This window comes from Malus domestica, chromosome 03 (genome assembly GCF_042453785.1).
Source record: "Malus domestica chromosome 03, GDT2T_hap1".
Lineage (NCBI taxonomy): Eukaryota > Viridiplantae > Streptophyta > Magnoliopsida > Rosales > Rosaceae > Malus > Malus domestica.
In genome coordinates this window covers 2,135,653-2,150,396 of record NC_091663.1, presented here as the reverse complement: position 1 = coordinate 2,150,396, position 14,744 = coordinate 2,135,653, and the positions used below count along the sequence as shown (strand labels likewise).

The window sequence follows — 14,744 nt, the reverse complement described above, 5'->3', positions numbered from 1 at the left end:
TCCTGTAAAAGCACTTAAAAAGTATTTCCTGGAAAAAACACATAACTGATGCTTCTTGTATTAAGCACTTCAAGTAGTTTTGGAACCCAAAAACAATTTCTTTGAAAGCGCTTTCAGTCATTTTACTTCAAGTAGTTTTGGAACCCAAAAACAATTTATCTGAAAATGCTTTCAGTCATTTTAAAAGCATATCCAAATAAGTCCTTAAACATCTCTAGAATATTCCACAAGGAGGTTTATGGTGCGACCAAAATGCACGAAAATAGGTTTCATAATGGTTTTTAATAAATTTGCAAAACAATGAAACACTGTGACTTATTTCTCAGAGTTTTTTGTGGAAAATACAATTCTCGAGTTTTCCCAAAATCTTTTACGGCTGGTTAGGGCAATGTTAACACCTATTTTTTGGATCATTAACACATTTTTTGTTGAATTCTAACCTGGAAATTAGAAAAAATAACAAGTAGTGAAACAGCTTTGCTTCATATTGAGATTGATGAGCATCCAAAATACCATACGAAAGATGTTGTCAATATATGGATTGGGTTACAAATTGTTGATATATATGCACAGGTACAAATTATATCCAAAACAAAGATAATTCGAGTATCCCGCCCGCCCGCCAGAGTGTTCTTACACATGCACGAACGTATCCAAATCCTTTCCCCTTCTGTAAGCACAATACAGATTCTTCCGTAGGGGCCTCACGGTTAGAACTAGAAGCGAAATCTAAAATTTTGAGGGAAAAAGGGGGTTGACAATAACCTGTAACATGATCAAACAACGCAGATTGGATCCACGGTTTCAGCTCAACTGTTTGTAGCACTTGTAAGCAACGGCAACTGACACAGCGGCACAAACAACAGCTAAAGCTGCGTACGTATCTTCACGCTCCCAGCTCTGAAACCATGTTGGCATTGCACAAACCTTGCGCGTGGATGCCCCTTTGCCACTATTCATTCGTGAGAGTGGTTTCCTACTGCTTTTTTTCTTTTCGGCTGCTGTTGGCTTCGCTGCAATCTCATTCAGGTCGGGACTATTTATGTTTTCCATTAGCGTAGCATTCTGACAGCAAGAGTTTCCGTTTTCCTGGCAACAGCCCCCAATCTCGACTTGAGATCTACATACACTAGTATTCATCCCCCTTTCCTTTGGTTGTGTCAACTCTGAAGTGGTTTTTCCTACATTTGTCTCACCATTAAGCTGGAGCCTTCGTTCTTGAGATTCCTTCTGCTGTTCTTCTGATAAACCCATCTGGCCCCTGAAACCACACCATAGATTCATGTCAGTAATCACAGTTACACAACGCATGCACACGGGAGGAACAAAAAATCCTCAAACAAGAAGAGTGACCACTTCATAAAATAATCGGCTACTAATTTTGCAAAGGTTGAACCGACTATTTCCCCTATATTTTCAACCTCCTTTCTCTAATCAGAATAAAATTGCATAGGTGCAAAAGAGGCCCTTCCTCTAAGATCAGTTTCATGGCTAAATATTGTTTCAATAATAGAGCAAGCATCGATATGCGAAAAGTTCTTCAAAAGCAAGCCCAAGAATTATGAGAAAAAAATTGAAGATTCAAACGGATTACCTCCATAGCCAGTCTACAATTTCTCCTTTCCCGACATGCTGTTCAAGCAAGACAGGTACATCTTCTGGAGCAACATATCCATACCTATCAGAAATAAAATGATCAGATATTGCCAACAATTAATCAAGTGTATAGAATTGGAAAAGAGCGAAAAATATACCTAAGATCAATAATAACAGAAAAGAGTGCTAAAAGTAATATAAATTAACAGAATAACAATTCCATTTACCAGTGGCCAGAGACTTTTCTGTTGCAATTTGATCCAAACATGATAACATTTCCAGCATATTTATGCCCCCCAATGTGCGAACATGGGCTAACGGACACTTTACCCTGAAGACCATGTAATTCTACCTCTTCTCTAAATCTATTGATCAGGGGAGGTCCACAGACGCCACAACGGCGATCCCGGGATCCATGAGAACATACAAAAACATATGAACCCTTCAGAGTTTCAGGAGTTCCAGGCAGCCACTCACCATCCTTCACAAGAACTTCTTCAACAAATGTATCAACATCAAAATGGGTCAATCTCCTGCATATTATCATTAAGTTTATTTTAGTATCAAATTTTAAGGGGAATCAAAGTATCTAAAGGAAATACCAGTGGAACTTGTAGCTTACCTGTATCGGATCATGTCGGGGAAAATTAATACATCGCCATTTGATGTTTCAGTTCCATCATGTCCTTCACATATTGTTAAGCGGGTCTAGAAGAGGAACAAGATGAAAGAGACAAAAAAGAATTGTTAGCCTCAACCAAAAGTATACCGCTAAAGAAAATAAGAAGTTAAAAAGGAATAAACTGGTAATGACAGGGTATTTTAAGCAGCATAGAATGTGCAGCTAATAGATCCAACTTCTATGAATGGTCAGTAAACACTGCATCCAAGCAAACAGGGCTCGGGTCCTCTCCGGAACTTTCACAGTGGAGCCTCCCGACCAATTTGATCGTGGACGTTAGATGCATATCCTATGGCTAGTAATTAATTTATCTTTTTAATGATTTTCACATCAAAAAGTCTGTCTCTCTCTTTCTTCTCTCTTCTGAGTCTCCTCACTCAATTTCACTAGATTTCAGTTTTCTTCTCTCTTTTTTCCATCAAAGAGCTGTAGGAACCATTTCAATTTCACATCAAACAGTCTGCCTCTCTCTCTTCTCTTTCAACACTGCACTGGCAAGTCCGCCATCTTCATGGCTTCCCTTTTAGCGGGCTGCTCCTCAAGCCTCCGAGTGCCGATCATCGCGAGACGGCCCAAGCAAAGATCCTCGATCCGAACTATTTTTCTCCTCTTTCTCCCTCCCTTGGTTTAATGGGTTTCACGTCAAATACAAAATCTGACAAAATTCTTTTTTCTCCCTGCAATCTATTGCTTGGCTGTTTGGAAATTTTAATTTCTGGGTTGCAAGGGAGTTTGGAAAATACACAAAAAAAAGCACATACTAAAAATGTTATTCTTGGTGTATGGGTGTTTTTGGTTGGGTGAATAAAAGAAGTCCGGTTTGGGATGGAGGACGGGGGTAAAGATTGGGTTTTGGGTGTTTAATTTGTTGGATTGATTGATTTTCTGCTTGAGACCAACAACAAAGATGGCTTTATTGAAACTCTGAGATGTGGGAGGCAAGGGGAAGGTGAAAGGTGAAATGCTGAGAAGCAAAATGGGACGGGAGAGAGATGTCACGTGAATGATGTCGCTTTACAGGAAATTTTGATTAGGAGAGTGAGAAATGGTGAAGAGAAGGTGAAGATTGAGAAAGAGAGAGAGGGTAAAGAAGACCGTGAATAAGAGAGAGGGAGGCGTTTCGTAAAGAGAAGAAAAATGTTTCAAACTAATCCTGGCCGTTTACTTATTGTGGAACGTTCGTGCTTGAAGGATCCCGAGGATCCCCAGGGAAGGGATCCGGAGAGGATCCTATCCCAAGCAAACAAATCAATATCACATCATTCAATCATCTGGCCAGATAATTTATCTGCTGGTGATTTTCATTTCATTCCATTCAGTATTAAACAAACTACGTAAAAAGACCTATAGCATAAACATTGTTATACGCCAGATTCCTATATTGTGTTGTACGATGCCATGGGATTAGTCAGTTCAACTTATTTCAAAAATCATATTTTTCACACTATTCCGCCTTTCCAAACTAAATCCTACCCGCAAGTAAACACCGAATACCTCATCAATCAACGTCAAGTTTAGCCATATCCTACCTCCTTTAACAGTTCCCATTTTAGAATTATCCAAATTCTACACAACCGGATTCCGAATTACCCAAAAGAACAACCAAAAGGCTAAAACAGAACCCACTGTACAACACCAAAATACAAAGGGTACCCCCTTCATGTTCAAGCTACACACTAAATCACATGCTTGCAAATCAACCTTAGATTACAAGCAAACCTAACAAGCGGCCAAGATCCATTTCCGCTCGCCACATTCACAAGCAACCGCATTCAACCCGAAAGCGGAAAAATACCAAACCATACAGCCTTAAAACACAAGCAATCCACTCCATTGATAAGAATTCATACCCAACCTACTAAATCACACACCTTGAAATCACTACTTAAACAACAAGCAATCCACAAAGTAACCAAAACCCATATCAACAAAACGAATTCGATAAAAAAATGAAATAGCACCAAATATCGATTCAATTCATTCCTAAAAAGACACAGATTTTCACCAAATTAAGCACCAATCACAAGGCAAAAAAAACAATAAAGTATACCTCTTTCTTCATATCTCCCCTCCTGGCCATGACGGCGGAGTAGAGCAACCTCGGCAGCCGATCAAACTCGGCGGCCTCGATCCTCGGCGGCCAAACCTGCGGGTTCTTGTAGCACAAAAACACATGCCTTTGGTAAAACTCCACCGTCCCGGCGAGTTGGCTCGTCCGGAACTCGGGCCGGGAGAACCCGAACTCGGCGTCGCTGCCGCTTCCGCTGGTGTCGGCGAGGAGACCCTCGTTCTGGAAGCTCCCGGAGGCGCTGCCGATGTGGGAATTGGGGTCGGAGAGGAAGCTTTCGAGCGCTTCGGAGATGACGATTGGGGAGGAGGACGTGGATGGGTTGGTGAATGCAAGTGAGTCGTCTCGGTCTCTGGCGCTCCCCATGGGTCTTGGAGTCCGAGTCTGAGTCGAGTCCGAGTCGAAACCGAGTTGAGCCCGAGTAGCCGTTGTTCCAGTGGACGGGAAGTGGAGAGTGGGGGAGTGGGAGACTTCGGTCGGGCAATTATGACACGTGCATTAATTGCTTGGAGTGTCCGTCTTCTCTTGGAGGTACGTATATATACAGACTTCTGTGAGTTAGAAGAGGCCACGCCTACTCAATTTGTACTTAACAATAAAAAACAATAATTTATAAGAAAACCTAAAGATTCAGATTTGAATAAATTTGTCTGACGTGTTTACTTGTCCGAAACAAGAAAAATGATACCGTTCATTTTCACGAAAAATCATATTTTTACACTAAAAAATTAATCATAGTACTATTCATTTTATCCTTTATTTTATCATTATCGTTAAAATTCAAAAATTTCAAGCATTTTTCATTAATTTTTCTTAAGAAAAATCAAGAATGGGGTCTGAAATTAGGGAATGAGCGTGAGATCGACTACTTTATACTTCATAAATTTGGTATATGATTATTGGTTACTGGGTTTTAAGTAATTGCATAATGGATTGTGGCATGAAATTCATGTTCTTTTTTATCTTTTATTTGTGGAACGTAGGAAAAGTCATAACCAGGACTAGTGGCGGATCCATGATTCAAGCGTTGGAGGGATCCCAGTGTTAAAAAGTTCATGTTTTTAGATAGAAATAGCGTGAAGCGCATTTCAGTTTTTTAATTGAGGCATTTCGTTGAACATTTAGTGGCCTTGTTGTCGTCAACCGAATCAAGTTGAACACATGTCAAAGTATATTGACATATGCCGAAGCAATCTGATGTGTTCTATTGAGAATTTGTCGAGTATTGTCAAAGCAACCTGGGAGAGGCATCTCGTAAAAAAAAAAAAAAACATTGGTGGGCACAAAAATGACATGTACCAAACATTCAGAGGAACATCTGAAGACCTTCACATGTACATTTCTCAGACTTCAGGTGACCCTGAGACCACCTTAGTCCCAATGTGCATCCACCACTGATCATGACAACCATTATCGGTAAGTAAAAATGCCAAACTAGAAGTGTAATGTGCATAATTATATAGTTAACACAATAAATGCATAAGAAGTCAAGAATCGAAATAATTTCAATACTCGTGTGTTAATAAATCATAGTGACTCTAATAACAGTAAAAGGTAAGTATGCATACCAAGATAGAAGTGCGATGTGTGTGATTATATAGTAATAATAAATGCGGGTGAAGTTATGAATCGAAAATGCTTTATACGTTAGTAAACTTTCGAGATGTCAAGAATCAGAATAATTTTAATACCCGTTTCAGGTTAGTAAACATGTCCCTAACTATAAGTGTAATTTGCGTAATCGTACAATAAACGCGGGACAATTTAAGAATCAGAGTGATTGTAGTATTTACGTTAATAAACGGGAAATTTGAAAAAGTAACCATATTTTAGACTCTATATAGAATTATAGCGACGATTTTAGTTTTATAATAATTCTAACCAAAACTTGATGTAAATGTACTAATATACTCTTAATATTAGGATTTCTCATAACAAAAACAAAACCTCGTTTAAACTCTCTCGCCACCTTTTGGTTTCACCTTAAACCAGAAGAGCACTCTTTGCCAATTTTGCATAATTAAGCAGCAGGGATGTTCGGACAAAAAAAAAAGGCAGCAAGACGCATCAGCCTTTTCAAATTGTCCAAGAAACAATGGTATGGTTAGTCAATTGTAGCTTCCAATTCCTAAATCAACTTTTTGATATTTCTTTAGTCAAAACTTTAATGATTTTCATGTTCCAATGCGGGTGAATATATTATGAATCTTTCGACAAATCAACAACTTTAATGATTCAGTTCCTGATTAATTTTTATGTTTAGTTTACTGGGTTATCTTCAATTTTCACATTCTTTGATTAAATTTGAATATATATTGATAAAAAATAAATAAAAAGTGTAGGAAATGGAGGGTTCGAGATTAGGGGTACTGTGTAGTATTCAAGAGGCTACCTCTTATGCTTCAAGATCTCAACTAATCGTTGTTTTTTCATGGTTAAGAGCAATGGGGAATTTTTTGTCATTAAAGGTATATTAGTACTTTTACATTAAGTAAGAATACATAATTACTCATTCCATGTAAGTAAACATATCGTAATTAGAGGTAATGTTTGTTGTGTAGAAGCAATGGTTTTACAATGAACTTGGTATTTAATTTGTGCAAGTTGTGAAAGAACCATGTGCATTGATGCAAGAGTGGATTAGAAGCTGAAACCAACAAGAATCCAATAAGAAAAGCAAAAGGCTAAAATACTCGACACTTCATTTCTACAGAAAATCTTCAACCGATCATCCAACAATTGTCCGTCCCAATATACAAAATCACACGTTCCCTGGAGTTGCATCCAAATCTCACTAATCTCACACCCCCTCTTTTTTCTACTTCTCCCCAAACTTCTTCACAAAATGCGGACACAACCAAACTTGTTCATAATCTCGACACAGGCGTGGCAAACGCAGACATCAAAGGGGTTTCTCACCAGGGAGATAAGAAGGGGAGCCGCCCTCGACCTGGTTCTTTTTTCTATTAAACATGCCGCTGAGAGTAGGCAAGAGTGTTTTCTTCGAAATGGATGTCTTATCTTTGTCCAACTTCTGGGCCACAACAGTTTTCGTCTCAGGGTTCTGCTTTTGAACCCTGTAATGGCGTGGGGATGATTCCACCGATGTCTCTGTTTCTGCCAATATCCGCGATGCAGCATCAGCGGCTTTCTTCTGCTCCCTTTCTCGCCACCTTCGGAGCTCTCCTTCCACTGCCTTTTTGGCGGCTTCAGCCATTTCTGCCCTCTTTTTGGCCTCCTCAGTTGCAGACTTCATATCCTCGATTTCCTTCTGGGTTGCCTCTATCCTCTTCAAGGCCTCATTTTCACTAGCCTTCACAGCTTCCACCTGAGCCATGGCAGCAGCCACTTTCATTTCTGCCAATGTATCAGACTCCTCAACCTTTCGGCTCAAAGACTCGTACTCGTCCTTTGATATAGTGATCTTGGCACCAGACTCGGATGTTGATGCCCTAGCAGCGTTAGTTCTCTCAGATAGGACTCTAATCTGTTCAAGGGCCCTTTCTTCTGCGGCTTTAGCCTCTTCGGCTTCTACCAAAGCAAGTCTCAGCTTCTTTTCTGCTTCCTTTACTGCAATTTTGGTGGTTTCCGCTTCCTTCTTCAACTCCTCTGCTTTTATCTTCATCTCTTCTGCTTCTCGTCTTGCATTTTCAGTTTCCGACAATAGCTGGTTTAGTGTAGCTATCATTTCATTGGAAGCGCCTCTTGCTTTAGATTCTTCTGCTAGGCAGGCTTCAAGCTCATACTTAGTTTTCCGCAGTTTAACATGTAAATTTCCAGCAAGTGATTCCGTTTCTGCTTCCTTCTCCTTCAGTTCAGTATGTTCTTTCCTCACATTCTCAAGTTCCGCCTTGAGGGCTTCAACTAAGTTTCTGAGACTGCTTTCTTCTTCAGCTACTTTATTCAGTGATTCCTTGGCATCATCCAGCTCCAAAGTGACAGTTTTGACAGAATCTAAATCCGAAGCCTTTGCATTCTCCATTTGTTTTTGCAATGCTCCAACTTCATTCAACGTTTCAGATAGTTGTGCTTCAAGATTTCTGGAAAGTTCTGGATCAAACTCTTTTTTCAGAGAGAGCAATTTCTTTGCTGACTCTTCCAATGAAGCTTTATAGGACTGCCTCAACACATCCTTCTCAGCAAATATCTTTGCTTGCTCCTGCTGGGCTTCCATAGAGGCAAGCTTCACTTGCCCAATTGATTCTTGTACTGCTGAAATTTCCTTAGATAGCTCATTTACCTTCTCCGCATTGGCTTTGGCTGCATCTTCAGCTTCTGCTGCCTGCTTGGTGGCAGCAGCTTTTGCTTCCAAAGATGCATCACAGTCCTGACGAATTTTCTGTAACTCTTGCTTTGCAGCATTAAGTTCAGTAATCACACTCAAATACTGTGCTCTTGCAGATTCCAAGTCTTCTTTCCAAGCACCATCAGTTCCCCCAAGGTTGCCAGAGTTTGCTTCTTCAAGTTGCTTTGCCTGACTTTTTGCAGCTTCTGTCGCCTTTATTGCAAATTCTTTACTTTCAGTGAGGGATTTCACCTTTTTTGACAAATCCTCGAGAGTTGCCTTGGATTTTTCAAGCTCCACAAGTGCTTGGGCTTTAGTAGTTTCAGCATTCTTCAGTTGTTCCTTCAACTTGTTCAGTTCTTTCTGGGCCAGGTGAAGCTGTGTCTCATTGACTACTATCCTCTGCATTGAAACAACAAAAATTATCGACATCACATCAAAATGAACTTGGACAGTAGAAGAGCATGCGTTAATGAAACATTATAATCTAAAAATGATTAAGAGTTTCAATTAATCTAGAGACTGAATGGAGGAAAGGAAAAAATGCATGATTTATATACAGGCGACACTAAGTCATTCACATCCGTGGTTACGAATATACAACTTCCTTCAAAGAGTGGTTTCCAAACTAAATAACTTCTCATGATAGGTGGAAATATTATGAGTTATCGATATTCAGAAGGGTAACTTCCTTCAAGGGTATCCTATGTGAAGCTTTTCAAACAATATACATACAACATCTATGTGCTTGCTAAACTCAAAGGTAAAGGAAGTAGATATACCTCTGCTGAATGAGCTTTTGCCTTCTTAATTGCAGGTTTCTCCCCAGAGAATGCACCTTCACCAAACAGTGAAACGGCATCTTTAACAGATTGGAAAGGTGCCCTGGTGTCGATCTCTCCCACCTCCACTTTAGGACTAGGAGAACTTGTAGCACTTTTTGCAACCATACTGCTCAACTATGTTGTTATACTTCGACTGCTTGCTGAAAATATAATTTTAAAAAATTATACTAGAGGAAGTAGAAAGAAGGATAGCAGAAAGCTGCCAACCCCACATCTCTCCGCAGCTGAACATGAAACTCAACCAAATGCTCATTAAATTTCATACAAACAGTACATGTAAGAAATACGGCCTCATGAAACATAATAATACAAGAAACGACCGAAGAGTGGAAACTGCATTCATGCTACAAAAGTTCAAAGAAACTTCCAACCTAAGGCAGGATATTGTCAAGGGATGTCAACGTTTGATACTAAATATACCGTGCAGCATTGGAATTTTTAATTTTTCAATTTTGAGGCCTTTTCAAACCTCATGCAGCTAAGTAATGCTTCAGGAGACAACAGGAGAGTTGCAACATATCTGTTTAACACACGGCCTTCATCATGACACCAGTAAGAAATATGAGTCAATCCTACAAAAGCCTCCCAAAGGACACATTCACACCCAACAAAGGGGAACGAAAGGATGAGAATCTCGTTCTTTCATACCCATTTAAACTGAGATTGCTCTTCTTCAGAATACACCCAGTTCCACCTAAAAATCCCACCGCTTCCCGTCACCTAATAATTAACAAATTCCTACAACATTAATCTCCCAAGGTTTCAAGAGCACATTCCCACCACCTAATGTTCTGTCAGATATAGAGGACTCGCAAAAAGTAAATGATGGCATGGCAAATTTAACCAACATTAAAAATCCACCAACGCCAAGTTATAAGACGGTCCACGCTATGGCCAAAACATGTCCTTAATTTCAGAAAAGGACTCAAATTTCACATGGACACACCAACTTTGTCGTTCCATTAACGGCATTGGATTGACACACGATTACAGGTAACTGAATGGGGCGATTTCAATTCAATTCTCATACCATGAATCAATTTTCATTAACTAGTTCCAATTTGAAATTTTATACCGGAAAGTTCAAGCTCCATAGTACAGTCTAAAAGGCCTCAGCAACGATGCTTCGCCGCAAGTAGTTCAAAGATTCACAACTAAATTTATAAACATTCACACAATCATGAGACATCATTACATTAATTTAATTCCCCAAGAATATGGGCCCGTGTAATCATCAACTCACACTTTTAACAATGAAACAGTCCTTACAAAATTCAAGTCTCGGAAATTTAAAAAAAAAAAAAAAAAAAAAATCAAAACAATTAAAAAAATCCAACTTTTCTTTACAATTATTCAGTAAAAGATCAAACCATCGTGCCATCAAACAAATTTGGAAAAAAAAGGAACAAAATTTAAGCTCCAAATTATGTAACAGTTACTTACCCAGAAGCCCTAATCAAAGCCCCAAAAATCTACGCGGAACAAAACCTAGAAATCACCAGAGTCTGAAACCATCGCGCTACTGGATCATCCACACACCGGCGAACTCCGACCATCTTCCCCGATCTTCATCTCCTTCCGAAGCCAAAACCCTTTTAAATTCTCGACCCGAGAACCAAACCCCACCAAGAAATCTCAGGTTTGAGCGAGAATTCTCGAGAATATTCAAACTTTCTCGGCAAAGGTGGTTTTTTTCCTGGAAAATAAAAACAGAGAAAAAAGAGGAAAAAGAACCAATCTTTGGGTTAGAAATAGAATCGGCTTTTGTTTTCTTGGACGATAGATGCGGATAGAGAGAGAGAGTCTATAGTGTTTTAGAGAGAGAGAGAGAGGTTTGAGAATTCGAAAGCTGGTTGGAGACAAATATTATATCACCTGGTCAGTCTGCGAAAGAGAAGAGAGAGAGAGAGAGAGAAGTATCCCGTGGGATATCTCTCGTCCTTGACTGTCTTTTTAGTTTTTAATGCAGAAACCAATTGTACTTGTCAGACGATTTTACCCTTGTGTTTTTTAAAGAAATGGTCAGCTGGTTGAATGTACAATGCTCTGAAGCAACCAGTCAGCAAGTGTAGGGGCAAGTGAGGGTGAAGACGTGGCACCGTCCATGTGAGAGGGAGAGGGAGATGGGTTTGGTTGGATTGAGAATGGAATAGTTTTGCCTTTTTGTTGTTTGTTTGTTTGTTTCTCTCTCTATCTCTAAACTTTATCTGCTAAAATGTCACACCAATGTATTTATAATTTAGTGCTATCTCATGTCATGTTTCTATTTTTTCTATGTGATGATGTGTGGGGTGGGGGGTGTTTGGATAATGGTTATGTTTGCTTACCCTAAAAATGGACAATCAACATGCAAGTTGATCATCCAAAGTTCAATCATCTAATGAATATTTTCCAAGTATAAATGGTTCATCTAAGAAATGATCCATCATAATTTTTGAAATGGAATTTAATCCAAATAGTAACAATGAACTCTGCCTGCCTCAAATCACCTTCACAATACACGAATCTTAAACACGCATTAAGAGAAATCAAATAAAAACAAAAATCCAAAATTTGAGGACTAATCTTGCACGATCTCAAATCACCTTCGACTGGTGGTGATCTGGAGCCATATTGTGCCCATATTCAATTGAAAATTCATAGAAAAAGTTGGAGTGAGTCTCGAATAGAGAAATTCGCGAGAGACTAATTGAGTCGCGAGAGAGAGAAGAAAGATAAACTGAGATTTCAATTTCCTAAAACATAAAATTGCCACGAAAAAGAAAGAGAAACTCGCGAGAGACTAATTGAGTCGCGAGAGAGAAAAGAAAGAGAAACTGATATTTCAATTTCCTAAAACATAAAATTGCGAAAAAGGAATGAGATGTCCCCATTTCCAATAAAGCAGTGACAAAATCATCAAAACATTGTTAGTGAATAGTTTTTTGAGCTGACTTTTAGTATATGTCTAATTTGTTTTCTCTGATTTTCTATTTACTTCTCGGTGGGGAAACATATATATATATATATATATATATATCAAATTGTAATTGCATCAATAAGAAGCGTGTAGAGTATAACTTGTAGCTCAAATAATTGATAACATTTATTTTCGCACTTAAAGTCAGTCATTTCTGCAGTCAAGATCATCCGTTATCCAAACCGATTATGTCCAATGCATTGGAGGTGGCCTATCTAACTCATGGGACATGAACAACGTCAAGCCATCGGCTTAGTCCATGCGCCACATTTAGTTTGGTACTAGCTTGAAGCTATCCTCCATGTTATCTCAAATAAAAGGCATGATCTCCTCACCTAGAAGGCTGTCTTTGGCCGACGTCTCCACACTTTTGCATGATCTCCTAACCGGGAAAGTTGGAGTCCATTTTCGTGTATACTAGTATATTATCAACATCTCTTCACAATACCATAAAGTAGGTCTAAATAAAAGACGAATGGTAATCTTCATAGTGCAGCCATAAGTGTGCACTACAAGATGAAGATTTGAACTTCATTGTATAAGGCAGAGTACACTTGCGCTTGTTAAACTACGAGAACAGAGATTTGAACTTTAGTGTAGAATAATGAACACATTGCGCTAGTTAATTTAGACACACCGAAAGTCTACAAGAACCCCCAATATTATATTTTTACCAAAATATCAAAGACAAATATAAGAAAGAAAGCTTCCAGCAAATGCAAAAAACAAACCCTTCACCCAAAAAAAACCTCATTCCACCTAATCTCCATTCTCTTGGAAAAACTACTTTTCATCCCCATCTTTTTATCAACTACTTTTTATCCCTAAATGTTGGATTTGAGAGGGGTCTTGAAAAAGAGAAATTGGATTTTTCCCTTCTGCTTTTTGGTTGGTGTGAGAAAGAAATTTGGACTCAAAGTGGCAAGTCCATATCTTCTATCCATGCCCAACTCCAAATTTGGGATTCATCTAAAGTTCAATCACCTAATAAATATTTTCCAAGCATAAATGGTGTGGAATTCATCCAAATATTAACAATTTGTTTTCCCTTATTTTTTTATTTAATTTCTGATGGGAAATCAGATATATAAATCAAATTATAATTACGTCAATGAAAAAAATGTAACTCAAATAATTAAGAGCATTTATTCAGCACTCAAGGTCAGTCGTTTCGCACACAAGGTCATTCGTTTCCGCACTCAAGGTCCACTGTCATTCAAACCCATTATGTCCAATACTTTGGAGGTGGTCTATCTAACGCATTGGAGGGCTGGGAAATTAGAGAAGCCCAAGTCCAACTTCTTGCCCAACCCCAAGTAGACAGTTCTTTCTCACACAAGATTGACACGTGGCCCAAAATCCATGCTTGTTGACACATCGTCACCTCCATGCATGGTTCGTGACACTTGGCAACATCTTCCAAATGACAAAAACTCGGGCCCTTGGCATGTACCAAACTATTATTCCTATCCATCCAAAAGAAAGAAAACCCTAAAATCCTAATATCTTTATTAATTAATGAAATCATTTTATCAACCAAAATAGGATGAAAAGTTAATTTAGTCTTTTATCACATAAGAAAAATGATGGACAATAATGTAATTTTATAAGTCTAAATTTTACTGTTTTTTATTAAAACATCACCTACATATGATGTTAAAATACTTCAAATATTAAAATAAAATTTAAAAAAAACTTCCCACTCCCCCCCCCCAACGTTCTCTCTCTCTCCTTCTCTCCTTCTCATTTTCTAAAAAATGTGTTCATACATACAAAGTGTGTAGGCAAATGCTAATCTAAAAAAAAGAGAACTTAACGAAAAGCTTCCGGTATTGTTTACTTTAACGAAAAACTACATTTTTACACTAAAAAGTCAAACCTGATACTATTCACTTTACCTTTTATTTTATCCTTATCACTAATACTCAAAATTTTCAAAATCTTTTTATTAGTTTTCCTCTAAAAAAAAAAGATGGCAACCACCAAAGAAGCAAACCATCCGCAAAACCAAGGCACAGAACGAGCAAAGAAGCCAGAGAGCAGAAGAGAGTGAGAGAGGGATCAACGCAAAGCCTGCAGCTGAATATTTACAATCCCACCATGGATATGGTGTTTCATCTGGCCAAAGAGACCATTTAGTCGACTGTAATGCTGATGACGGGTCGTGTGATGTAGCAAATCATACATGTCGTGGTGTGAAGCAACAAGCAGACCACTTCAGATGTACCGAGTGAACCGAGTGAGGGAGAAAGAGGAACGATGTTTGGACCGCCGCAGACATATATATCATAATTTGATACGTATGTATG

At 38.7% G+C, this 14,744-nt stretch overlaps 2 protein-coding genes and 1 long non-coding RNA gene across 3 annotated transcripts; 1 reads left to right on the top strand and 2 right to left on the bottom strand.

Moving 5' to 3' along the window:
• Positions 1 to 464: 464 nt before the first annotated feature.
• On the bottom strand, positions 465 to 5,053 carry LOC114823852 (uncharacterized). Its single transcript, XM_029099409.2, has 5 exons — positions 4,329 to 5,053; positions 2,219 to 2,304; positions 1,824 to 2,129; positions 1,595 to 1,678; positions 465 to 1,261 (listed from the first exon to the last, which is right to left on the bottom strand). The coding sequence occupies exons 1-5, from the start codon at positions 4,710 to 4,712 to the stop codon at positions 805 to 807; spliced, it is 1,317 nt and encodes a 438-aa protein (XP_028955242.2). The 5' UTR covers positions 4,713 to 5,053; the 3' UTR covers positions 465 to 804.
• Positions 4,742 to 5,560, top strand: LOC139194372 (uncharacterized). Its single transcript, XR_011579098.1, has 2 exons — positions 4,742 to 4,877; positions 5,330 to 5,560. It is a non-coding gene; the product is annotated as an uncharacterized lncRNA (long non-coding RNA).
• Positions 5,561 to 7,027: 1,467 nt separating this feature from the next.
• LOC103429745 (WEB family protein At5g55860) lies at positions 7,028 to 11,411 on the bottom strand. The gene is made up of 3 exons (XM_008367875.4): positions 10,920 to 11,411; positions 9,414 to 9,616; positions 7,028 to 9,033 (listed from the first exon to the last, which is right to left on the bottom strand). Exons 2-3 carry the CDS (start codon positions 9,579 to 9,581, stop codon positions 7,249 to 7,251), a joined length of 1,953 nt encoding a protein of 650 aa, XP_008366097.3. The 5' UTR covers positions 9,582 to 9,616; positions 10,920 to 11,411; the 3' UTR covers positions 7,028 to 7,248.
• Between the last annotated feature and the right edge of the window lie 3,333 nt (positions 11,412 to 14,744).